General features: G+C 39.9%; 1 protein-coding gene across 21 annotated transcripts in view; it reads left to right on the top strand.

Annotated features, from left to right (window-relative positions):
• The first annotated feature begins 10847 nt into the window (after positions 1-10847).
• LOC128694132 (uncharacterized) overlaps positions 10848-26944 on the top strand; it is a 54829-nt gene continuing 38732 nt past the window's right edge. For 2 of the 21 annotated variants that reach the window (XM_070093708.1, XM_070093727.1), the window contains exons 1-2: positions 10854-11107; positions 25329-25456. In XM_070093708.1, the coding sequence (XP_069949809.1) occupies positions 25390-25456 (67 nt within the window). In that variant the 5' untranslated portion in view covers positions 10854-11107; positions 25329-25389. Of the gene's footprint in view, positions 11108-17020; positions 17085-21480; positions 21497-21532; positions 21915-25328; positions 25457-26944 lie in introns of those variants that run through there. The other 19 variants (XM_070093707.1, XM_070093721.1, XM_070093720.1 and 16 more) reach the window with 17 other exon arrangements.

A 26944-nucleotide genomic window follows, 5' to 3' on the forward strand; every position in this document is an offset into this window, starting at 1 on the left:
TGAAGCCAAGGATTCTATTAGCTTTATTGCGAACACTTATGCACTGTTGTCTTGGTTTCAGATTACTGCTAACCAGAACTCCTAAATCTTTTTCGCAATCCGTAATATTAAGATCTACATTATTTAGTTTATATGTGGCATGGTTATTGTCCTGTCCAACATTTAGAACTTTGCATTTGTCTATATTAAACTGCATCTGCCACTTCTCCGACCACTGCATCAGTCTATTCAAATCCTCCTGGAGTGCTCGAATGTCCTCGTCAGAATGAATTCGACGGCCTATTTTGGTGTCATCGGCAAACTTGCCGATGTCGCTCTTTATGCCCTCATCTATGTCGTTTATGTAGATTGTGAACAGCAGGGGGCCCAACACTGACCCCTGTGGAACACCGCTCGTGACGCTTCCCCACTCTGATTTCTCCCCATTTATGCAAACTCTCTGCTGCCTATTTGTCAACCATGCCTCTATCCAGGAAAAAATTTCTCCTCCTATTCCATGTGCTTTAATTTTCCTCAATAGTCTCTGATGTGGGACCCTGTCAAAAGCCTTACTGAAGTCCATATACACAATATCATATTCATTACCATGATCTACCTCCTCAAATACCTTAGTGAAAAAAGTTAATAAATTCGTAAGGCAGGAACGCCCCTTTGTAAAACCATGCTGAGATTCGTTGATTAATTTATGCTTTTCAAGGTGGCTACGAACTGCCTCGGCAATTATTGATTCCATAAATTTTCCCACTATGGAGGTTAGGCTTATTGGTCTATAGTTCGAAGCTAAGGACCTGTCACCTGTTTTGAAAATAGGTATCACATTTGCCATTTTCCACTTATCTGTGTCTTATTCGTCACTGAATGAGGAGATGTTGGCTTCTGATCGGCTGTCTTGAGTCTTTCTCTGTGCAAATACTCATGGCGTCGGCTGGCACCTGTACAAAGAAAGCCACTAACATGCCGGGGCATTTCTGGCAGACTAGTCAAGTCTTCAGAGATATGTTTATACTGAGTTGGGCGACATTTAGTTGTGCATGCAGAAAGAGTAGCTATATAGAGCCTTTCGGGCCCCAGGTGGCCGTTTTGAAATTACGAAGCTAATTACTTTTACACCAGAAATCCAGGCCCTGAGCCTGCCCATAATTTGCAACTGCCCATGAGCCACCCCTGTCCATGGTTTGCCCTAGTCTATGGGTTACCCTTGCCATGGTCTGCCCCTGGCCGTGAGTTACCCCTGCCCATGGTCTGCTTATGCCTATGGGCAACTCCTTCCCATGATCCTCCCCTGCCCACAGGCCACCCTACCATGGGTCACCTCTGTCCATGCCCCTGCCCATGGGCCACCCCCATCCATGCCCATGGGCCACCCATGCCCCTGGGCCACCCATGCCCCTGGGCCACCCATGCCCCTGGGCCACCCATGCCCCTGGGCCACCCATGCCCCTGGGCCACCCCTGTCCATGCCCATGGGCCACCCCAACTATGGGCCAGTCCTACCCCTGTCCCTGTCCAAGCCATTAAGAACACAAATCTGTTTAGATGAGATTTTAAAACAACAAAAGTGCTGTGATTTATGCTGGAGAACCCATACGAGTGTAGCGAAGTAGTGGTACAGAGGTTAGAGCAGTGTTCAGTAGTACGGACTTTAGAGCAGTATTCAGTGATACGGAGGTTAGAGCCTGCATCACTGTTACATTCATCATTGTCTTAAACATAGTGTTGAAAGCATTAATTTCTCACATTATATGTATTTGTAATAATAATAAACTGAGCATTAATATTTATTGAGTTTAAATTATATCCACTAGTAGGTCATCAGCTTTATTTTGGTGGTTTAGGAAAATAATGATAGGCTAGTTCTTGGCCTTTGTGCGTCTGCTTAGAACATTGTATCTTATAGTATACAAACATATAACCTGTCAGACACCTCCATGCAAACCTTACAGGATCTGCCAAAACACACCATTGTTAATGATAAAATCTGAAATCTTGAGGATGTATCCACATTTTACAGACTAGATGAGTCAACTGTTTTTTATAGAGCAAATTGCAACCCAGTTATGATCTGTGTTTTTTTCAATGGTAACATTTTTTGGGGAGATTGTATTCCATATTGTATTGTACACATAAGCTCGGTGAAATAATTGTAAAATATGAAATGACTACTATTTCTTTCTAGTGAAGTAACAAAGGTACATTGTAACCTCTACAATCCTGCTTTTTGTGCCTCTTAGTGAGCACAACTAAAAAAAAAGTAACCGGCACGCTTCCTCTGTTTCTCGGCACTGAGCTCAGTCCGGTCTCTCGATGGTCCATGCCCTTGAGCTCGTTATCCCAATCGGTCAGTAGATGTACCGATGACCCACCTCTGCGTGGAACATTCACGGCCGACAAATCATTTGCACTACCTTCAGTCGGTGTTCCTTTCTACCTGAGACGGTGGAACACTTCCTGCTGTGGTGCCCCAGTTAACACTGCACGGACCTTCATGTGGCCTTGCGCACGTTTGTGGGATGCAGTCCTTGACCCTACCACTCCTACTCCTTGTGTAGAGGTTTGACTTCAGGTGTCGTCAAGAGATCTTGGCATGTACCTGCGACTCCTACAGGGCTCGGGCCACACCGCCATTAGTCAACTTTGGGGGAGGTTTCTTTCCTGGATATTGGAAGGCAGGGCTCGATACGGCGTCAGCTGTCAGCGGCCCTACAAACCCATCCAGAAAATCAGATGAAACCTGTGGTATCCCTTAACAACCCAACCAAATAATAATAATTATTATAATATAATATTTCTTTATTTCTACAAGTACATGTACAAGGTATACAGTCCTAGCTGACGTCAATGGCATACTACTATATAGAAAGCCGCTTGTTATGCTGAGCATCTCGGGAAAATTAGGTCAGTTTTGCGACCCACACAAGTCGACTAACACCCAAGTACACATTTTATACTGATGGGTGAACAGGGATAGAAGGTGCCTTATGGAAACACGTCCCTAATGTTTTCCAGCCGTACCGAAGAATCGAATTCCGGACCTTAGTGTGTGTGTGAGAGCTGAGAAATAATTGATTTTCGTCTCCTAAATAGCTATAATAATGACTAATTTTAAAGGGGGTGGACCGGTAAGTCAGTGGAAGGCCTCGATCAGATGACCAAAAGCTCCAGCTGTGGGTCATTATATGACTAAGACCTGCCTTACCTAACCGGCTCCGCTCTGCGGATAATTCTTTAACGGTTTCGGTGGGAAGCCGGTTACTAAACTTAGGTGGTGGGGATGTGGGTGTCTGGTTCTGCTGGAGCTTGTAAGTTTATTCAGGTATACACAAATACAGTTACACAGATTATCATACATAGCACCATATGTGTAGTTCTCTACAAAAAAGTCAAAGTGACTTATTTCCATTTGGGTCCTTGTGATAATTATTATTTATATTTAAAGTTAAAAACAGGTAAGTATCTTGAACTATGTAAAAGCGGTCACTCTCCTCCCATTCTGCAGCCTTATTCGTAAGGTACATTTTGGTTCTCGTCTTGAACTGGCTTATGCTATGACAGGCTCTGGTGGCCTGGTGGCTAACGCTCTCGCTTCACACGGCAAGGGTCTGGGTTCGATTCCCAGCCAGAGTAGAAACATTGGACGTGTTTCTTTCCACCTGTTGTCTATGTTCCCCATCAGTAAAATGGGTACCTGGGTGTTAGTGGACTGGTGTGGGTCGCATCCTGGGACATTGACCTAATTTGCCCGAAATGCGGAGCATAACAAGGGACTTTCTATATAGTAGTGTGTCATTGTTGTCAGCTAGGACTGTATACCTTGTACATGTACTTGTAGTAAATAAAGATATTATTATTATTATGTGCAAGCAGTTTATTCCACTCTTTTATTGCAGTACAGAAAAAGTCTTTGAAGCCTGACCAATGACTATAGGTACAGAAAAGTTGTTCTCCCTCCCCCCTAGTTCTACAATTACTTTGGTTCCCAGCCTTAACAAAATTGGCAGTAAGATATTAGGGACACTGATGACAAGGTGGTTCACCTGATCTAACTGGCAACTTCTATACACAAATAACGCACACATAGGAGAGAGAGGAGCTTACGACGACGTTTCGGTCCGACTTGGACAATTTACAAAATCCTGTTTCTATTTACAAAGGAACTCTTGTCCCATGGCTAAAGCTCTCGCTTCACACGGTGAGGGTCCGAGTTCTATTCCCGGCGAGGGTAGAAACATTGGGCGTGTTTCCTTACACCGGTTGTCTATGTTCACCTATCAGTAAAATGGGTACCTGGGAGTTATTGGACTGGTGTTTATCTGGAGTTTACCTGGAGAGAGTTCCGGGGGTCAACGCCCCCGCGGCCCGGTCTGTGACCAGGCCTCCTGGTGGATCAGAGCCCGATCAACCAGGCTGTTACTGCTGGCTGCACGCAAACCAACGTACGAGCCACAGCCCGGCTGGTCAGGTACCGACTTTAGGTGCTTGTCCAGTGCCAGCTTGAAGACTGCCAGGGGTCTGTTGGTAATCCCCCTTATGTATGCTGGGAGGCAGTTGAACAGTCTCGGGCCCCTGACACTTATTGTATGGTCTCTTAACGTGCTAGTGACACCCCTGCTTTTCATTGGGGGGATGTTGCATCGTCTGCCAAGTCTTTTGCTTTCGTAGTGAGTGATTTTCGTGTGAAAGTTCGGTACTAGTTCCTCTAGGATTTTCCAGGTGTATATAATCATGTATCTCTCCCGCCTGCGTTCCAGGGAATACAGGTTTAGGAACCTCAAGCGCTCCCAGTAACTGAGGTGTTTTATCTCCGTTATGCGCGCCGTGACGGTTCTCTGTACATTTTCTAGGTCAGCAATTTCACCTGCCTTGAAAGGTGCTGTTAGTGTGCAGCAATATTCCAGCCTAGATAGAACAAGTGACCTGAAGAGTGTCATCATGGGCTTGGCCTCCCTAGTTTTGAAGGTTCTCATTATCCATCCTGTCATTTTTCTAGCAGATGCGATTGATACAATGTTATGGTCCTTGAAGGTGAGATCCTCCGACATGATCACTCCCAGGGTGGGTCGCATCCTGGGACAAAAACTGACCTAATTTGCCAGAAATGCCGTGCATAACAAGCGGCTTTCTATGTACGTAGTATGTCATTGATGTCAACTATGGTCTGTATACCTTGTACATGTACTTGTAGAAATAAAAATATTATTATTATTATTATTATTATTATTATTATTATTATTATTACAATAATCGCCAAGCTTTGAGCCACAAATCTTCCCTGAACATCGCAAAGTCGGGCAGTTTCAGTTTAATATTTTTATTATACACCCCATACCCATCCTGTGGGTGGTAGTCAAAAGATTACAGAGGTACATAATGGGTCCAGGGACTGGACTCCAAAGTTATGATAGCTGAACAAGTTACAAAGGTAATGAAGTCACAAGTTACAAACGTAATGAATCATCTCCCCTCAAGGAACGTTCCTTGATGTTGGTGAGGGGCTCTTGATTTAGGGAATTGGATCTGTGCTCCAGTTCCCCGAATTAAGCCTGAATGCCTTCCACATCCCTCCCCCCCCCAGGCGCTGTATAATCCTCCGGGTTTAGCGCTTCCCCCTTGATTAACATATAAAATGAATCATCTACACGTCTATACATGATTACGATCATGAACCAATTACAAAGTAATGAGCAATTCACACGTCCCACATTAATATAAAAATTAAATGTGGCACATAAGAAATTATATAAAAAGACACATTAAACGAATTATGTAAAATATTGAATAAAAGATTATGAAGATAGAATAAGTAGACCAAGAGAGTTATGACAATATAAAAAAATATGAAGAATACTGTGGAAATTTGTCTGGACTGCCTCCGAATGAGTTGTCTACCCTAGCAAGCTCTGGTGACACCGAGCCCTGAGGCTGGTACCTCAGCCTCACAAGTGGCTTACATGACACATTTCCATTAATGACTGATGTTTACCTGGAGAGAGTTCCGGGGGTCAACGCCTCCGCGGCCCGGTCTGTGACCAGGCCTCCTGGTGGATCAGAGCCTGATCAACCAGGCTGTTACTGCTGGCTGCACGCAAACCAACGTACGAGCTACAGCCCGGCTGGTCAGGTACCGACTTTAGGTGCTTGTCCAGTGCCTGCTTGAAGACAGCCAGGGGTCTATTGGTAATCCCCCTTATGTATGATGGGAGGCAGTTGAACAGTCTTGGGCCCCTGACACTTATTGTGTTGTCTCTTAACGTGCTAGTGACACCCCTGTTTTTCATTGGGGGAATGTTGCAACGTCTGCCGTCTTTTTTGCTTTCGTTGTGAGTGATTTTCATGTGCAAGTTCGGTACTAGCCCCTCTAAGATTTTCCAGGTGTATATAATCATGTATCTCTCCCGATAGAACAAGCGACCTGAAGAGTGTCATCATGGGCTTGGCATCCCTAGTTTTGTAGGTTCTCATTATCCATCCTGTCATTTTTCTAGCAGATGCGATATGTACAATGTTATGGTCCTTGAAGGTGAGATCCTCAGACATGACCACTCCCAGGTCTTTGACGTTGGTTTTTTGCTCTATTTTGTGGCTGGAATTTGTTTTGTACTCTGATGAAGTTTTAATTTCCTCATGTTTACCATATCGGAGTAATTGAAATTTCTCATCGTTGAACTTCATATTGTTTTCTGCAGCCCATTGAAAGATTTGGTTCATGTTTGCCTGGAGCCTTGCAGTGTCTGCAATATAAGACACTGTCATGCAGATTCGGGTGTCATCTGCAAAGGAAGACACGGTGCTGTGGCTGACATCCTTGTCTATGTCAGATATGAGGATGAGAAACAAGATGTGAGCGAGTACTGTGCCTTGTGGAACAGAGCTTTTCACCGTAGCCGCCTCAGACTTTACTCTGTTTACTACTGTTTGTGTTCTGTTTGTGAGGAAATTATAGATCCATCTACCAACTTTTCCTGTTATTCCTTTAGCACGCATTTTGTGCGCTATTACGCCATGGTCACACTTGTCGAACTTTTGCAAAGTCTGTATATATTACATCTGCATTCTTTTTGTCTTCTAGTGCATCTAGGACCTTGTCATAGTGATCCAGCAGTTGGGACAGACAGGAGCGACCTGCTCTAAACCCATGTTGCCCTGGGTTGTGTATTTGATGGGTATCTAGATGGATGGCAGTCTTGCTTCTTAGGACCCTTTCAAAGATTTTTATGATATGGGATGTTAGTGCTATCGGTCTGTAGTTCTTTGCTATTGCTTTACTGCCCCCTTTGTGGAGTGGGGCTATGTCTGTTGTTTTTAGTAACTGTAGGACGACCCCGGTGTCCATGCTCCCTCTCCATAGGATGGTAAAAGCACGTGATAGGGACTTCTTGTAGTTCATAATGAACACGGAGTTCCATGAGTCTGGCCTTGGGGCAGAGTGCATGGGCATGTCATTTATCGCCTGTTCGAAGTCATTTGGCATCAGGATAACATCAGATAAGCTTGTGTTTAGCAAATTCTGTGGCTCTCTCATAAAAAAATTCATTTAGATCTTCGACTCTCAGTCTGGTTAGCGGCTTGCTAAAAACTGAGTCATATTGGGACTTGAGTAGCTCACCCATTTCCTTGCTGTCATCTGTATAGGACCCATCTTGTTTAAGTAGGGGCCCAATACTGGATGTTGTTCTCGACTTTGATTTGGCATAAGAAAAGAAATACTTTGGGTTTCTTTCGATTTCATTTATGGCTTTTAGTTCTTCCCGCGATTCCTGACTCCTATAAAATTCCTTTAGCTTAAGTTCGATGTTTGCTATTTCTCTGACCATTGTCTCCCTACGCATTTCAAATATATTGGCCACTTTTAGCCGCTCTGTTATTCTTTTCCATCGCCTGTAAAGGGAGCGCCTGTCTCTTTCTATTTTACATCTACTCCTCCTTTTTCTTAAAGGAATAAGCCTTGAGCATACTTCGAGTATCACAGAGTTAATCTGTTCTAGGCATAAGTTGGGGTCTGTGTTGCTTAGTGTATCTTCCCAGCTTATATCGTTTAGGACTTGGTTTACTTAGCCCCACTTTATGTTCTTGTTATTTAAGTTAAATTTGGTGAAGGCTCCCTCGTGACTGATCTCATTTTGTCAGTCTGGGGCTCTGCGCATACATGTCTGAACCTCGATGATGTTGTGATCTGAGTATATTGTCTTTGATATGGTGACATTTCGTGTCAGATCATCATTGTTAGTGAAGATGAAGTCCAGTGTATTCTCCAGTCTAGTAGGCTCTATTATTTGCTGGTTTACCTGGAGTTTACCTGAAGAGAGTTTCGGGGGTCAACGCCCCCGCGGCCCGGTCTGTGACCAGGCCTCCTGGTGGATCAGAGCCTGATCAACCAGGCTGTTGCTGCTGGCTGCACGCAAACCAACGTACGAGCCACAGCCCGGCTGATCAGGAACTGACTTTAGGTGCTTGTCCAGTGCCAGCTTGAAGACTGCCAGGGGTCTGTTGGTAATCCCCCTTATGTGTGCTGGGAGGCAGTTGAACAGTCTCGGGCCCCTGACACTTATTGTATGGTCTCTTAACGTGCTAGTGACACCCCTGCTTTTCATTGGGGGGATGGTGCATCGTCTGCCAAGTCTTTTGCTTTCGTAGTGAGTGATTTTTGTGTACAAGTTCGGTACTAGTCCCTCTAGGATTTTCCAGGTGTATATAATCATGTATCTCTCCCTCCTGCATTCCAGGGAATACAGGTTTAGAAACCTCAAGCGCTCCCAGTAATTGAGGTGTTTTATCTCCGTTATGCGCGCCGTGAAAGTTCTCTGTACATTTTCTAGGTCGGCAATTTCACCTGCCTTGAAAGGTGCTGTTAGAGTGCAGCAATATTCCAGCCTAGATAGAACAAGTGACCTGAAGAGTGTCATCATGGGCTTGGCCTCCCTAGTTTTGAAGGTTCTCATTATCCATCCTGTCATTTTTCTAGCAGATGCGATTGATACAATGTTATGGTCCTTGAAGGTGAGATCCTCCGACATAATCACTCCCAGGTCTTTGACGTTGGTGTTTCGCTCTATTTTGTGGCCAGAATTTGTTTTGTACTCTGATGAAGATTTAATTTCCTCATGTTTACCATATCTGAGTAATTGAAATTTCTCATCGTTGAACTTCATATTGTTTTCTGCAGCCCACTGAAAGATTTGGTTGATGTCCGCCTGGAGCCTTGCAGTGTCTGCAATGGAAGACACTGTCATGCAGATTCGGGTGTCATCTGCAAAGGAAGACACGGTGCTGTGGCTGACATCCTTGTCTATGTCGGATATGAGGATGAGGAACAAGATGGGAGCTAGTACTGTGCCTTGTGGAACAGAGCTTTTCACCGTAGCTGCCTCGGACTTTACTCTGTTGACGACTACTCTCTGTGTTCTGTAAGTTGAATTTTGTGCAGAGACTTAAAAGTCTGTGTGTGTGTGAGTTCTCGTCTGAGCTGCCTCCTGGTGTTACCACTGCAACAACATTATTTGCTATATTCCTCCATTTTAGGTGCCTCAAGTTGAAATCCCCCAGGAGCAAGATGTTGGGGACAGGAGCTGGAAGATTTTCCAGAGGTCAATTTTCAACACCTGTTCCTGGAATTGTTGGGACGTTGCATCTGGGGGCTTGTTGCAAGAAATCTCGCCTGCATGCACGAATAAAGGACTAACTTGGTGTTGAATATATCCCAGTCTTCAACCTCCCTAAGCTTTAGCCCCTCTGGACTTCCCCTTCAAACCATGTGCAGCCGGGAACCTTAATTCCTGCAATATTCAGTCGGTATTAGTGACCTGCCTGCACCTTAGAAATTCCTGATTCCAAGGGGGTGTGTATCCCCTAGTATAACTATGCAGGAAGTGACACTAGCTTCTAAGCGCAACAAGAGGGGACGCCGGTACGTACTGGTCTCTGGGCGTCCGACTGCACAAAGACCCACAGTTCAACTCGCAATTTCCCCCATAAACTGGCCAGAATACTGAGAAAGAAAGGGAGGTCTTGTCTTATTGTACGGGCCTGACGGAGGAGGGCATTTACGGTACTTCGAGGTGCCTCCACCAGATTTCCCCAGGTCTAGTATGTGAAGACACGTGGGGGCGCCGCCCTGCTGTTCACTGCGGTGTGTCAAGTTTGCCGTCTCGTTGTAGGAGGCACTCGTCTCTCAAACCCCGTGCCCCGCTGTTCAAACTTGAGGCTGCCAGTTCTCGCTAGCTAACGTAACCTAGTGTTTGCCTATATTACCGGCCTATTATTACCTACTTTAAGGTCTTAGATCTACATTATTATTATTATCTACAGTTGCCTCAATAATCCTAATATTAGTTTACTAACAGTATAAACTACCTACCTCTTCCTTGAAGGGTAAATCTATCAATTAATATGTACCTCCCAACCACCTTCGCCAACCGGGGTGTATGTATGTGTTTTGGGTAGATGTGAGGATTCGCAAAACTCAGATGGCCTTTCCGTGGAATATTAAGGCCTTCATACGACGTATTTGCCTTGTGGAACTTTAGGACCGAATAAGTTTCCACAAATATTAAATTATAATAGATTTCACTCTGAAAATTATCAGTCTGTTGGAATACAATGAATAAATCGATACTGCGTAAGCTGTCAGTGGCCCTGATAAACCCAACTAAGAAAGATAGAAAGAAGAATCGGGAAGTAAGTAAGTAAGTAAGTAAGTAAGTTTATTCAGGTATACACAAATACAGTTACATAGAATTATCATACATAGCAGCATATGTGTAGAGAACCTAGGATAACCCAAAAAAAGTCAGACAGAGTGACTTATTTCCATCGGGTTCGATACTGCGTAAGCTGTCAGTGGCCCTGACAAACCCAACTAAGAGCAAAAAAACAGAAGAGGAAGAATTGATCTGTTTACGGCGTATGCTGTTAGTGGCCCTGAAACCCAACAGAAGAAGAATAAGAGGAAGACTTGATCTGTTTCTCGTCGAAAAAGAGAAGCGAGGCAGTGTGTCATGTGTCTAGTTAGTCATGTGGATGTATGAAGCTTTGTAACACTCAGCCTTTAACAAGGACACTTGTGCTATATTCAAGACCTAACACAATAAAGAAGAATTTTATTTTCGTGTTGGTGAGCGTGTTTTTTCACTAACGCTGTATGGTAGTGCTCATACGGGTTTAGCTTGTTTCTTAATATTATTGTAACAGTAATGCTTGTAGTTGCATGAGGTTGTGTGGTTGTCTTTGCAAAAGGGTTGGGGAGGGGGGGGGGAACTTAACACTTCAAGGGTTCATGATCCAAGGAAATTGAGCTGCTCTCCTATTCCTTGGATCAAATGTGATTAGCTCCCACTTCCTAGGCACTGTATAATCTCTTTTGGTTAAGTGCTTCCCTATGAATATCCTGCTATTATTAATAATGTGTGGTGTGGTCAGTTTTATGTAAATGAGCCAAAGATCGATAAATGAAACTTTTAAGAACAAAATTGACACCAACATAAAACATATAACAGTTGAAATTACAATCTTTTTTTTTTATATATAGATACAAGTACACAGTGACTGGCTGGTCCTGTTATTCATCACATTAAACCTCAGACTAACAGAAGCCAACAAGCGGAAATAATGACACTGTATTCTCTGCTAGCAGTGTTTTTAGTTCCGTCTGATAAATACACTAAAAACAAGCCAATAATACCAACAACACTATAACACCATAAAATCTTATCATGAAATCCAACATTACTTAACATTTAAAACCAATTTTTACTGTTTTTCTAAAAGTTGAAACTACACAGTTACTGGTATCAGTAGTGACAAACTCTAAGAATATAGGAATTAACACATACAGTGCATATACGTATACTGTATTGTATCTTACATTAACTCACAACTAACTCACAAATTTAAAATGGAAACAAGAGGTTTAGTCGGTCCTGGAAAATTATTGGTCAACTTGTACTATATTCTCTGGTCCCATTTCAGCATTATTTCACATGGAGAATTGTCTGAAAGCGATGTAGTTATGTAATTGACATTGTTTTTATTGGTGGAAATGTGGAAACACCCAAAATACTAATGTAACTCAATTGATCCCAATGTTAACAAACTTTTTTCCAGGTCCCAATTCAGCACTTTTTTTTTTTTTTAGCAAAAATCATCTCAAATTGATGTGGTTATATAACTGAGACAGTTTTTACCTGTGTAGATATAAAATAATGTCAATAAACCCAATGCAACTTACTCCAACCCAACCTAATCTAACCTAACTTAACCCGACCTATTCTAACCCAACCAGTTTCTTGAGGAAAAAATCTTAAACTGATGTACTTGTGTACTTAGTGTACCTAAAGGAGGACCTTTAACCCTTTCACTGTTGGAAGCCCCAAAATTGAAAGGGCTTACAGTGTTGGAATTTAGAAATAAAAATCCTGAAGTGGTAGAAAACATTTTTTCTGAATGTAATGACAACAAAAATATGAAATTTGATGGAAAACTAGATATAATTTATGTATTGGCAATTTTGCCCATTCTGAGTCCTATTTTTAGCCAAATTCCATTGCTCAGTTTTACCAAATTCTTAACTATTTCACTAGAATGCCTTCCAGTCTATCAGCTGAGAACAAGAAATCACCCTTTCAACTATCAGAACTAACATATAAAGTGCACAAAAGTTGATATTTTGGCAGATTTTATACAACATTAAAAAAATTCAAATTTATAAACAGTCTGAAATAATAGTGGACATTCCAGACACTAAAAACCTCATATCCTATGTTCAGTAATCACTTCCTCAGGTCTGTCCTATATTACATTTGCCCTTCATTTTGAATTCATTATCGAACAAAATATTAGATATTTTGTTTGATATTTTTGCTTGATTTACCCTATTTTTTGGATAATAAAATATAACCAGGAATGATTGTTCATAGCTTACAGCTTCCCAATAATTGAATCTGACCTAGTAAAAACCCTCAAAACACTGGGGAATGTAGATGGCCTTACCCATCCTCAGGAAAGTTGTCAACAATTGAATATTTCTGCTACTTTGAGCCCAAATTCAAACAAATTCCAGTCCTGAAACAAAACAAAATTATCTGTTTCAGTAGCATGGCTTCAATTCTATCAAATGATAGTAAGAAACAGCCAATAAAACCATTAAAACCATCCTAGAAAACACCTGAAATTTTGCAAAATTTACCGCTCACAGTTTCTCTGTGTAAGCTGAGCTCAAAACATAGATGCATATGTAAGCGACCCTGGCGTCAATGACGTAAATCTATGTATGAGACAGTGAAAGGGTTAAGAAGATGCCTTTATTTTATTTCTTTTTCTTCCTCCAACTTTTTTATTATATGTTGATCATTACTCAGTAACATCTCAGATAATCAGCTTCAAATTTTTAATGCTTTTGTACATTGACAAGGACAAGATTTATACAGTAGACCCCCGCCTTACAATGTTAATCCATTCCTGAGAGCTCATCATGAGCCGAAATTATTGTAAGGCGAATTAATTTTCCCCATAAGAAATAATGGAAATCAAATTAATCTGTCAAGACACCCAAAAGTCTGAAAAAAAAAATTTTTGCCACATGAAATATTAATTTTAATACACACAAACTGAAGAAGACATGCACAGTTAATACTACTCTACTAAGAATAGAATACTGTACATGACACTTACCTTTATTGAAGATTGATGGGATGGGAGGAGGGGAGAGTGTGGAAGTTGTTATTGTTTAGAAGGGGAATCCCCTTCCATTAGGACTTTAGGTAGCAAGTCCTTTTCCAGGGTTACTTCCCTTCTTCTTTTACTGCCACTAGGACCAGCTTGAGAGTCACTGGACCTCTGTCGCACAACATATCTGTCCATAGTGCTCTGTACCTCTCGTTCCTTTATGATTTGTCTAAAGTGGTTCACAATATTGTCATTGTAATAGTCACCAGCACGGCTTGCAATAGCTGTCTGAGGGTGATTTTTATCCATAAAGGTTTGCGCTTCAAGCCACTTTGCACACATTTCCTTAATCTTTGAAGTAGGCAACTTCTTCAATTTCTCTCTCCCCTCCTCCGAAGCAGTTTCCTCAGGTCTGGCCTCTTGCTGTTGAAGATGATCTTGCAGCTCATCAGTGGTTAGTTCTTCATTGTTCTCCTCCACCAACTCTTCCAAATCCTCCCCCAGCAAGCTCCAACCCCAAGGACTTCCCCAAGCCACAATTGATTCCACAACTGGCATACGCTTCTCAGGGTTAGCCTCAAACCCTTCAAAATCCCTTTTGTCTACACATTCTGGCCACAGTTTCTTCCAAGCAGAGTTCAAGGTCCTCTTAGTCACTCCCTCCCAAGCCTTACCTATAAGGTTTACACAACTGAGGATGCTAAAGTGATCTTTCCAAAACTCTCTTAGAGTCAATCGAGTGTCTGAGGTCACTTCAAAGCACTTTTGAAACATAGCTTTTGTGTAGAGTTTTTTGAAGTTAGAAATAACCTGCTGGTCCATGGGCTGCAGGAGAGGAGTGGTATTAGGAGGCAAAAACTTGACCTTAATGAAGCTCATGTCCCCAGAAAGTCGCTCTGCCAAGTCTGAAGGATGACCAAGAGCATTGTCTAATACCAGGCACTTAAGGTCCAATTTATTTTCCAGGAGGTAATTTTTCACAGTGGGGGCAAATGCATGGTGTAACCAGTCATTGAAAAAGTCCCTAGTGACCCATGCCTTAGTGTTTGCCCTCCACAGCACACACAAATTTGCCTTGAGGACATTGCTTTGCCTGAATGCTCTGGGAGTTTCAGAGTGATACACCAATAAAGGCTTCACTTTGCAATCACCACTAGCATTAGCACACATCAAGAGAGTAAGCCTGTCTTTCATAGGCTTATGTCCTGGGAGTGCCTTTTCCTCCTGAGTAATGTAGGTCCTGTTTGGCATTTTCTTCCAAAACAGGCCTGTTTCATCACAATTAAACACTTGTTCAGGTTTCAGTCCTTCACTGTCTATGTAGTCCTTGAATTCCTGCAAATATTTTTCAGCCGCTTTTTGGTCCGAACTGGCAGCTCACCATGCCTTATCACACTATGTATGCCACTACGAATCTTAAATCTCTCAAACCAACCTTTGCTGGCCTTTAAATTCACTCACATCACCACTAGTTGCAGGCATTTTTCTAATTAAATCGTCATGCAACTTTCTAGCCTTTTCACATATGATCGCTTGAGAGATGGTATCTCCTGCTATCAGTTTTTCGTTTATCCACACCAATAACAGTCTCTCAACATCTTTGAGTACTTGCGATCTCTGTTTCGAAAACAAACTTGCACCTTTTGCAAGAACAGTTTCCTTGATTGCCGTTTTGTTGGCCACAATAGTAGCGATGGTTGATTGGGGTTTGGTATACAACCTGGCCAGGTCCGAGACACGCACTCCACTTTTGTACTTAGCAATTATCTTTCTTCATTTCCATAGTAATTTTCACCCTTTTTACCACAGGGTTGGCACTAGAAGCTTTCTTGGGGCCCATGGTGACTTATTTTGCAGCTACGATCACTAAAAACACTGTGATAATATGAAATGTACCGAATGTATGCTTGGATATGACTGCACTGGCTGGCTTGTAAACACTGGCACCCACGGGGCAGCTGAAGCCACACGTGGGACGCGTCCCGGACGAATCGCGTGAGGCGAGTTTTTTAGCGTCAGGCGAGGCAAAATTTTTGCGTTTAAATGTATCGTATGGCGGATTTAACAAAACGCAGTGCCATCGTAAGGCAGGGGTCCACTGTAATTAGCGTGTCCACATGCCCCATACCTGGAGTCTACCTGGAGGTTATTCCGGGGATCAACATCCCTGCGGCCTGGTCCACGACCAGGCCTCCCGGTGGATCAGGGCCTAATCAACCAGGCTGTTACTGCTGGCCGCATGCAGTCCAACGTACGAGCCACAGCCCGGCTGATCCAGCACTGACTTATGACTAAAGTTGTTGAACCCATTCCCAGCATACTGGAATATCTCAGATAACTTTGAAAACCTTCAGTGCCATAGCTTCAAATATTTAGAAAAGGTTAATCATAATTCAACAAAGGCTGAGAGTAAAATATGTAAAATAGTGTAAAAAAAAATTATTCCTGTTAAATCACGTAAATAAATTTTAGTTAACTGCTTTTGAACGGCTTCAGTATTGAATGGCTGATGCATATTAGGGCCATTGTGTTTTGTTTGCATGTAGGCAAATTTATTGATGTAGTAAAATAGTAAAAAACTTGGAATTTTTGGAATCTGTGCCATAACTGGAGAATGACTGATCTGAGCAGCTGTAAATTTTCTCCATTTGTATTTTTTCCTGAACACGCTGCTATTGGACGGCCTGAGTCTCAGTTTGTCAAATTTATTTTTACTCATTAGCTAAAGAACGGTTCTGATTGGCCTCAAAATGTTCTTGATGATGTATTCTATAAGAAAGCTGATACCTCATAAGTTTCATCTGAGAAGGTGTAAATTTGAAATTTTACTGAATCGGATCAGTTACTGGAGAATGTCTTTTCTGATTGGCTTCAAACTTTCAGCATTGGTGAGCTTTACTAAAACGAAGCTTTTCATTGACTTTGAGCTCTGTAAATTTCAATTTGCCAATTTTATTAAGTACTGTAAATTATTTCCCCTATAAAATCTAAAGAATGCTTCTTCTGATTGGCTTCATACCCTAAATGCAGATTTTTCTTAAATATTTAGGAAGTATTTTTGTGTTAATTGTGGGCTGTGTGGGTGCCAGTTTGTCTATTTTTAAATCAGTTTATCATATTGGATTTCTTGAAAGATCAAAATCAGTTATTTTTCTTATAGGATTGTAGAGAATTTAGGTATAATGTAAGTAAGAAAATGAAACTTTAAAAAAAAAGGTATCATTTTTATGGCAGTTAAAACAAGGGGGAAGACTGTCTTTTTTTTTTTTTTTTGAAACATACTCTAATAACATTTCCATTTGGCTTAACACAAATTTCTGTTTATTACTCAAAATCTTTTATTTGATTGATTTCAAATTTTCAGTGCTAAGATTCAGCGGACTGCTTCCATGCATGAGTGCCCAATACCCAGTGTTACATATACATAGGTAATTCCCAACTTTTATTTCCTTGTGATAAATGGAGGCAAGCTCCCTTGATCTGCTTCAAAATTTTCACAATAGTATATCCTACTTAGAAGAATGTTGGTATATTTAATGGAGTGTATAGATGCCATTTGGCTACCTTTGTTCCCATAATAATGTATAGTGTTATTTTTCACTCTTGCATTATTTTGCCTTGATACTAGTGAGGGGCTCTTGAGTCAAGGAATTGAACTTATCTTCGCCTTGCTTGGATCAAATTTAAATGCTTCCCATTCCATATGCTGTACATAACCCCGAAGGGTTTAGCATTTTCCTCTGATTTAAATATAACGCTTGTGAATGACATCACTCTTCAGTGGCTGATACATCTTATGAAATAGATGGTATGTTTCATGGGTTTAGGCTGTGTAGGCACAGATTTTGTTGGATTCTCTCCAATAACTGGAAAATTAAACTTCTGGCCAACTTTAAACGTTTAGTGCTGATGTGTTGTCCTCAGGAGAAAAACAATATCGTAATGTTAGTTGTGTAAATTGTCATATGCCAATTTTATTAATCAAATTGGTTTATGTGAAATAATTGGAGAATGTCTTTCCTGATGAGAAATAAGTTATGCTGGGTTAAATCAACATTATAATCTTTTATATGCTTATAATATCTATGTGCCCTCAAGACCATTGTTAAAAATTTGTATGTTGTGTACTTTAAGCTTACATATAACTTATTTTCTTAAAAACTGATCAGTCTCATTTAAAGTAAAGGATGCATTGATTTTGGCCTGTGTATGTCCCAGTTTGCTTTTTTTGGAAGAATTTATAAAAATTGAAATACTTCCTTTCATGCGATAATTTCTCGAGTGTCCACAGTAAAAATAAGATTTTTTTATTTAAGTTTACATGAAACTTAAATTTGACAGTTTTAAAGTACTGTATATTATGTAAAACTTTTTTTTTTTTTTTTTTTTTTTTAACAAGTCGGCCGTCTCCCACCGAGGCAGGGTGACCCAAAAAAGAAAGAAAATCCCTAAAAAGAAAATACTTTCATCATCATTCAACACTTTCACCACACTCACACATTATCACTGTTTTTGCAGAGGTGCTCAGAATACAACAGTTTAGAAGCATACACATATAAAGATACACAATATATCCCTCCAAACTGCCTATATTAGTAGTTAGGCAGTGCAGCCAACTCCCTCACTGATGACTGAGCATCCAGTAATGTATACAGGCAGGCCCTGTTTACACAGTGTGTTAGGTTCTGGGCTACTGCTGAAAAGTGAAAATCACTGTCAAGTGAAACCTAACCTTTTTGCTTAATAACATGTTTACATTATCAAATATATAGCTAGGCCTCAAAAATTCTTGTACATTACACACATTATTTACCAAGTGGTGAATATATTTATTGTAGGAAGTCTGAATAAATGAAGAATGAGTACAAATGAAAGCCACTGCATTAGTGAAATGCTATAAAACAAAGCGCTATAAAGCGGGGCCTGCCTGTACACATTCAAAGCATTCACCTCTTTATTCCATCATGCTGAAGGTAACATTGTATTTGAGAGGGTGGTGAGATGCCTAATTAATAATTTTTATGGTAAAACATACCTGTACAACCTAAGTCAACATGGATTTAGAGTTGGAAGGTCATATTTGTCACACCTATTAGATCATTATATCAAGATCACAGAGGCTTTGGAAGGACACTAAAATGCATATGTGGTCTAAGCAAACTTTGATAAGGCATTTGACATGATCAAGGAGTTATTGCCCCCATAAAATGAGACCAACACGTATAACAGGGAAAAGTAGGAAAGTGAATGTTCAGTTTTCTAACTAAAACACAAACAGTAGTAATAAACAACAAAAATCTAGCCTTAGCAAAGTAAAAAGCTCAGTAACCAAAGGCACAGTCCTGGCACCTTGGTAGAAGCTGTGGAAAAATTGCTGGCAGATATCACTAAAGTCTTCAGTGAGCAAAGGATAGTAAGAAAATGATCAGCGTTGACATTCCAACAATTCAGATATGGAAAGAATGAAGAATTCAAAATGAGCACTGGATACACAACACAGGAGAACCATGTCATAGAGCAATTGGATCATGTACAAGATTTGAGAAGTGTAATAATGTCAGGGAACCTATGAGAGAAAAAATAAGGCAAATGCAGTGAAGGCTAGAAAATAATGACACAATGGATAAGGAGAACTCTTAAGACAAAGAGAAGTAATGCCAGTGAAGATAATATTCAAATCTCCTGTACCCTCATGTCTAGAATATTGTACAGTATTTTGTTAAGCTTCCTTCAAGGCAGGAGACATATCAGAGCTGAAAAATATACATAGTTTGCTGCCTATATAGAGCCAATAAAGCATCTAAACTATTTGAAATGTCTCATTAGTGCTTGGAATGTGTTCTCTGGATTGGAGAAGAGAAGATGTATGAAAGATACTTAAGGGCCTGGTCCCTTGTCTTCACTCTTCCATAATCTAACAGAGTGAGAGATATGGGGGAAAAGTGTAAAATTAACCCAGTGAAATGCAAAGATGCCATAGATACATAAAGAGAACATCCATGGCCCAAGACTCCACATTCTGTTACAAGCAAATATCAGAAATATTGCCGTAGCAAGTGCAAAAGTCTTCAAGAAGAAATTGGACCATGACTTTTGCAAAGTACCGCATCAACCAGGCTGTGATGGCTATGTGAGCCAGCAGACTGCCAGCAGCAACAGCTGGGTTTAACAGGCTGTTTCTGGCCACACACCACATTACGAGGGTAGAAAACCCTTGAAGTCTGTTACAGGTATATCACAGGGATTATAGAAGCTGATATTGCAGTTTTCTTTAACTTTGATCAAAGCATTTACTCCAGTATTTTCTTCATCACTGTCACAGATTCTTGCTTATGTTCTCAGCATTCATACTTTTCTCCCTCGATACTATTGATAATATTGCTATGTCATTTTCACAGATTCTTGATTTACCATCTTCCAACTTTTAGCATTACTGCTCTAGTAATCTTGCTTGCCATTGTTAATGTGCAGTGATGCAGAGAGAGGCTCTTAAATAAAAATAAAACAGCATTTGTGAAGAAAAGATACACAAAGTAGCATAAGCTCTTTTACTGGGAAAATGTTTTGCTCTGTGTAGAGCTTTATTAAGTCTTGACTCCATAAAGCTCTACACAGAGCAAAACTTTGGCCCTCTAGAAGCTTGTTCTGCATCGTTTGTTGTCTTTTTCTTCAGAATTCTCGAGAGCATGCCATTTGGACTTAAAAAAATTTTTTATTGAATATGCTACTGACTGAAGACATGCAGGGACTCTGCCTGACTGGGTTTAGAAGGTACTGTAGCTCTGGCTTAAAGGCTGCTTGTACCTCCATAGTTTTACTTTTCACCCATATCAATACACTTTTGCACTCTAAAACAATGTGATTTTAACATACAAAATGCATTCCATCAAGAACATGCTTCCATAACTACAGGAGATACTGTTTACTGTATCACATATGGGAATTGCTTAAATTAGCCATTAATTACAGCATTTATTCCTTCCTTTTGTAAGCTGTTCTTGTTCTACGGTTGTTTAGAAAGATCAGTAAGGTGTTGTTTTGGTGTGTATGTGATGTATTGAATGTTGCTGGTAGCCTGAATGTTGCTGGTAAGCTGAATATTGCTGGTAAGCTGAATGTTGCTGGTAAGGTGAATGTTGCTGGTAACCTGAATGTTTTTGGTTAACTTAACCCCTAAATGATCCAAACGTATATGTACGTTCTCTCACCCAGTGCCCTGAATATTTTGAAAAATAATTTTTTTTCATTGAAATAAAGAGAAAAATTTTTTAAGTGTTATAGGATTAAAATAAAAAAAATTAGGGTAAATACTTACTGAGATATGAGGCTGCAAAGTTGGCACTTAATGCTCACCTGATGGCAACATCGAGTTCTGCCACTTGCAGAAGTGTTGCCAATATACCATTTTTTCTCATTTTTATATTTATATAATTTTTATGTTCTGATAATTACAATTTATTGTAATTATCAGAACAGAACCAATCTTTGTTCTGACACTAATATTAGCTACACTGAAATTGTACTCAGATTATCACAAACACATTGACAGGTGGACATTTACACCTTCCTTGGTCATTTACTATTGTCTAGGAATATATACAAAGTATTTATAAGTCCCAGCAATGTTTTGGATACACGGGAGTATAGAAGAAGAAGAAGAAGGAAGAAGTTCCCTTGAAGCAATGTGTAAGACAAGCATCCGGGAGGGCAGTGATAAGATGAGATAAGCGATGACATTTGATGGGCGCCAGCGAGGGTGCAGAGATAAGATGAGATAAGGGATGACATTTGATGGGTGCCAGCGAGAGTGCACAGATAAGGGGTAACATTTGATGAGCTGGTATGTTTGTCTCTGATTATCTGTCTCTCTGTCTGCTTGTCTCTTTCTGTCTCTCTGCTTGTCTCTCTCTCTCTCTGTCTCAGAGAGAGCCACTGTGAACCAACAGGTATTCTTATGCATTATATCTACAAGCACAGTATAGCACTTTGGATTTTTTAGGTTATCCTAGGTAATTTACACTATGTATAATTGTATTTGTGTGTACCTGTGAGACAGATAAAAAGAGATAGAGACAGATAGACAGAGACAGACAGAGATAGACACAGATAGACAGACACAGATAGACAGAGACAGATAGACAGACCCTAAACTTGGGGTTAACATCACTTTCCTCTTAAAAGGGGAGATCAGTGAATCCATGGTGTTTGCCGCACTGTTTGCTCTAGCTGGCGCTCAGTTTAACTGGCGCTCCCACAAGGTACTAAGTGGTTCCAGATTTTTTAATATGGTGCACACCGAGTGTTCAGACCCATTCTAGGCTGACCAGGCATCTCAGGCCAATCATGCCAAATTTGGAGGCAGGAAAAATAAAACGTATATATACGTTTGGGGTGCTAGTGGTAAGAACGTATACTATATACGTTTGGGCCGTTTAGGGGTTAATATTGCTGGTAAACTGAATGTTGCTGACAACCTGATGTTACTGGTGAAGTGAATGATGTTGGTAAACTGAATGTTGCTGATAACCTGAATGTTGCTGGTAAACTGAGTGGTGTTGGTGAACTGAATGATGTTGGTAAACTGAATGATAAACTAAATGTTGCTGGTAAACTGAATGATATTTGAAACTTTACTGAATGTAGTCTACAATAATCATGACTTGTTCTTACAATCAATAAAAATTTATTTTATCATTAGTAGGCGAGCCAGAATTCTGTAGCTCTCAGTGGTTCATGGACATTGGCTTACAACAAAATATAAATATATCTCAAAAAAGTGCCCAAATGTTACAAAATTAAGTGACATTTATTTCCTGCATTATGAAATGCCCTGTGATTATGTAGAGTATTTCTGATCAACTAAGACTAGAACTTAGAACTAGAGAACTTGATATATAACTGATGCTAAGTTATTGGAGTGCTAAACACTAAATATAATTAAGTTGTCTGATTAGTAAGTTTAATATAACTATCTAAAAATAATATAATTAAATGTAATAATTTTAACTAATAAGACTTAAAACAGCAGTGTTGCTGTGAAGAGATAGCAATACCAAACGTATTTACTATTTTAGTTTTAATAATTATTAAGATATGTTCAGATTTTTAACCGAGAGGGTTAGCCACCCAGGATAACCCAAGAAGGTCAGTGCATCATCAATGACTATCTGTCTTATTTCCATTGGGGTCCTTTAATTTTGTCCCCCAGGATGCAATCCACACCAGTAGAGTAACACACAAGTACCTACTTGCTGCTAGGTGAATGGGGGCAGCAGGTGTAAGAAAACACGCTCAGGATTTCCACCTATTCGGGGATTGAACCACAGACACTCGGTGCGTGAGGTGAGAGTGTTGCCTACCAAGCCATAGGACATATTGGTGGCAGTATGCATATGAGTATGAATGGTGACTGGCATTCGGATAAACAAGTATACAGTATGTAATTAGATATATTATACTGTATTAGACACTTAAACTTGATCTGTGGAAGTTTACATTAAACTGGATCTTTTTAACTATTTTTGAAGCAGTCTGAAGATAAAATAAACTTTATTTCTTTCTGCAGTATTACTAAATGTAGTTTACTTGTACGTAATAAAATATTTTTAAGCACAAAAGAAAGCCACTAGATGCAGTCCATTTTGGGAACCATTTGCATCTTCTGACAGAATGTTCCATATTTTTTGGAGCCTATTATTTTCATGTAGTTTCTGTTTGGGTTTAGACAGGCACGTGAGAACACATTATGTTCAGTGCTGCTAAAGACCTCACAGTGTCTTCCTTTTCCCAGCCAAAATATAGTTTCTAAACCACTATTTTATGATGGATATCAAAGCACTTCTCAAGTTGATTCCCACTGGGAGAAAATGCTAGCAAAAGTTAGTATGCTTGCTGATTATTTTCATACTGTGAAGGTAAAGTAGAAGAATGAGCTCTCCAAATTCACTGTAGATATAATCCTAGTGAATTCAGTGAATGCTGTCGATTATTTTTTTTTCAGATTTTAGCTCAATTTTTGGCTCTGAATCCATACTATATCTCTAAATACGTTTGAACTTCATTAGAATTAGCAGTCACAAAAATCATGATCTAAACAAAAAATGTGGGAAATAAACTGAGCACATTTAAAAGAAAATCTTGGTTGATTTCCAGTGTAGGGATAGTACACCAAGCCAAAAAAAAATATGGGCACAAGAAATTTGTGAATATTCACAGTTATTGAAAGAGAAAACCTTTCAGTAAAAACATTGACTTATGAAAATCCGAGAAAATTTAGAGTACTGTATGTCTTCAACTTATGAACACATTGGGGACCTTCTGTATTGTGTATAATGATATAATGATATTATACACAATAATGATATAGTAATGATATACACAATACAGAAGATTCTGAACGTATTCGTAAGTCAAGAATTTGCTGTACTGTACTGAGACACTGAGAATATGGAGGGCTGACCATCTTTTGGAGACCCAGTATTTAGGATATTAGTTATGTGATGTTGAATAAAACTAATGACAATTCTGTACTTCAGAAACTGGTTTGTAAAAAACAATTTCTTTATGCACAGTATCCATAATATTTTTTTTTATGTATGTAATTACTTAATATACAGTTTTGATAAGAAATCAAGTATTACAAAATGGCACATCATGTAGCAGCTGTTTGGTTTTTGCTAATGTTAGAACAGGGACCATAGCCTAGAGTCAGAATTCTGGGACCATAGCCTAGAGTCAGAATTCTGGGACCATAGCCTAGAGTCAGAATTCTGGGACCATAGCCTAGAGTCAGAATTCTGGGACCATAGCCTAGAGTCAGAATTCTGGGACCATAGCCTAGAGTCAGAATTCTGGGACCATAGCCTAGAGTCAGAATTCTGGGACCATAGCCTAGAGTCAGAATTCTGGGACCATAGCCTAGAGTCAGAATTCTGGGACCATAGCCTAGAGTCAGAATTCTGGGACCATAGCCTAGAGTCAGAATTCTGGGACCATAGCCTAGAGTCAGAATTCTGGGACCATAGCCTAGAGTCAGAATTCTGGGACCATAGCCTAGAGTCAGAATTCTGGGACCATAGCCTAGAGTCAGAATTCTGGGACCATAGCCTAGAGTCAGAATTCTGGGACCATAGCCTAGAGTCAGAATTCTGGGACCATAGCCTAGAGTCAGAATTCTGGGACCATAGCCTAGAGTCAGAATTCTGGGACCATAGCCTAGAGTCAGAATTCTGGGACCATAGCCTAGAGTCAGAATTCTGGGACCAAAATCTAGAGTCAGAATTCAGGGACCATAGCCTAGAATAAGAATTCCAGGACCATAGCCCAGAGTTAGAACTCCAGGACCATAGCCTAGATTTAGAAGTCAGGGACCACAGCCTGAGTTTACAGGTTACCAATTAAATTACTTAATTTTCAACATTCAAAGTTCCATATGTTGTTTCCTGCTACCAATTATTAGCTGCTTATTTTTCTTTATTACTCAGAAAATGTTTTTGCATTAAGATTTTTGTCTCATTATTTTTACTAATAAAAAGCAAACAATACCTGCTGTGATAATTTATGAAATCTTTATCATACCTGCAGTGTATCAGAGGTTTTAATTAATAACTAAATAAGTCAAAATGACTTTTGTTAATAAAACCTGAGGATACAAGGTGTGCATATCTTTACAGCAGTTGTCCTTTGGTAAAGTGGAACACTGGTTACCATCATTAAGCATTAACCTGGCAAACCATGGAATCTTCCGAGCCTAATATCCGTATGCCTGGCGTGCTCATGCCCTCATATCAAAGGTTGATCAGTAAGTAAATAAAGAAGGCTCCTATAGTATGTCATCAATACATTCACTTTCCTCTTGACCACTGTAAAAGCAACACTTTGATCTTCATGTATTACAATAATTATCATACGTAACTTGTTGAATTATCTCTTAGTTTAACAATACTGCAGATTTGTATCCAGGGTTACATGGTCATCTTTTAGCATAATAATAGTCAAATATATTAGTTACTAACATACCTCTTTTAGAAACTGTTGTAGGCTTCATAAAAAAGTTTGCATGAACATGTTCAGTTGCCTAGATTTAATTTCTATATGTAGCATATTATACTGTATACAGGTATGTATGTATGGCTTTCTCATCTACTGAACTAGGATAACTTTCATGCAAAAATATTTTAGTATATAGGATAGCAGGAAAAGTTCTGTTATTTTTTTTAAATTTTCTCATAAACAAGTCTGACAGTAGCACCTTCAATGCAGATTTGCTGTGATTTCTTATATGACACCAGTTTCCTACATCAGCTGTATCCCTTTCCTTCTTTCTCCGACATCTTACCTCTCGACATCTCTCTCTCTTCCATCTGTGCCATTTCTACTGTGTACTACTGGGTGACCCTTGTGGGTTTAGTGCTGTCTGTGAATACAGTAATAATCTACAAAACAAATCGACATCCAGTGCAGGAGACAATGGCAAGATGCCGACAGTTTATGAAAAAAAGACATAAATGCTTTGAAGTTCCTTGTTTTTTGTACAATGCTTCACCCAGCATTGGACTGTATCAAGTACAGCCTCTCCTCACTTAGCAACATACTCGTTTACCGATGACTCAGACTTACGATGGGCTCTCTGACCAGGATGCATACCCAAATGATGTATATTAGAGCTCATTTCCTCTTTTCTGTTTATTACAATGTACAGTACACTACTGTATAAATATTTAAAAATATACCAGAAATGTTATAAATGGTGCAAAAGTAACATTAAAACAATATAAAAGATAGTTGACACAAACCCACTACCATTATAGTTTGCTCCTCACTTAATGACAAATTTGTTTACCAATGTGGTCTTAGGAATGGAACTCTGTCTTTAAGTGAGGAGAGGCTGTATATACATTTTTGACAAAGCCTAATTTTAGATGAGACATTGTACAAATAAAGGGCTTTACTGCATTGCTCCCTTTTTCACCAACATCCTCTACTTGTGATTGAATACGTGTACTTCAAAAGTACTGGATGATCATTGTCTACAAGTACTGTATAGCTATTTATTATTTAATTATGATTTTTTTTTTTACTCTCCAGAAAGTCACTGTGAACTGTTGAACTGAAATTCTTATGAAAATTATAGCTATTGATTGCTAGAAAGCAGGTTTGAGGGCTCTTGTAACTCAGCAATAAGTGTTTGGCTCACTCTAGAAAAAAAAAATGGGAGTTTCAAATTCTAGGCAAGGCAAGATGCATGAGCAGGTCTCCCTGCATCTACTGTCCTTGTTTACCTATCAGC

This window comes from Cherax quadricarinatus, chromosome 43 (genome assembly GCF_038502225.1).
Source record: "Cherax quadricarinatus isolate ZL_2023a chromosome 43, ASM3850222v1, whole genome shotgun sequence".
Taxonomy (NCBI): Eukaryota; Metazoa; Arthropoda; class Malacostraca; order Decapoda; family Parastacidae; genus Cherax; species Cherax quadricarinatus.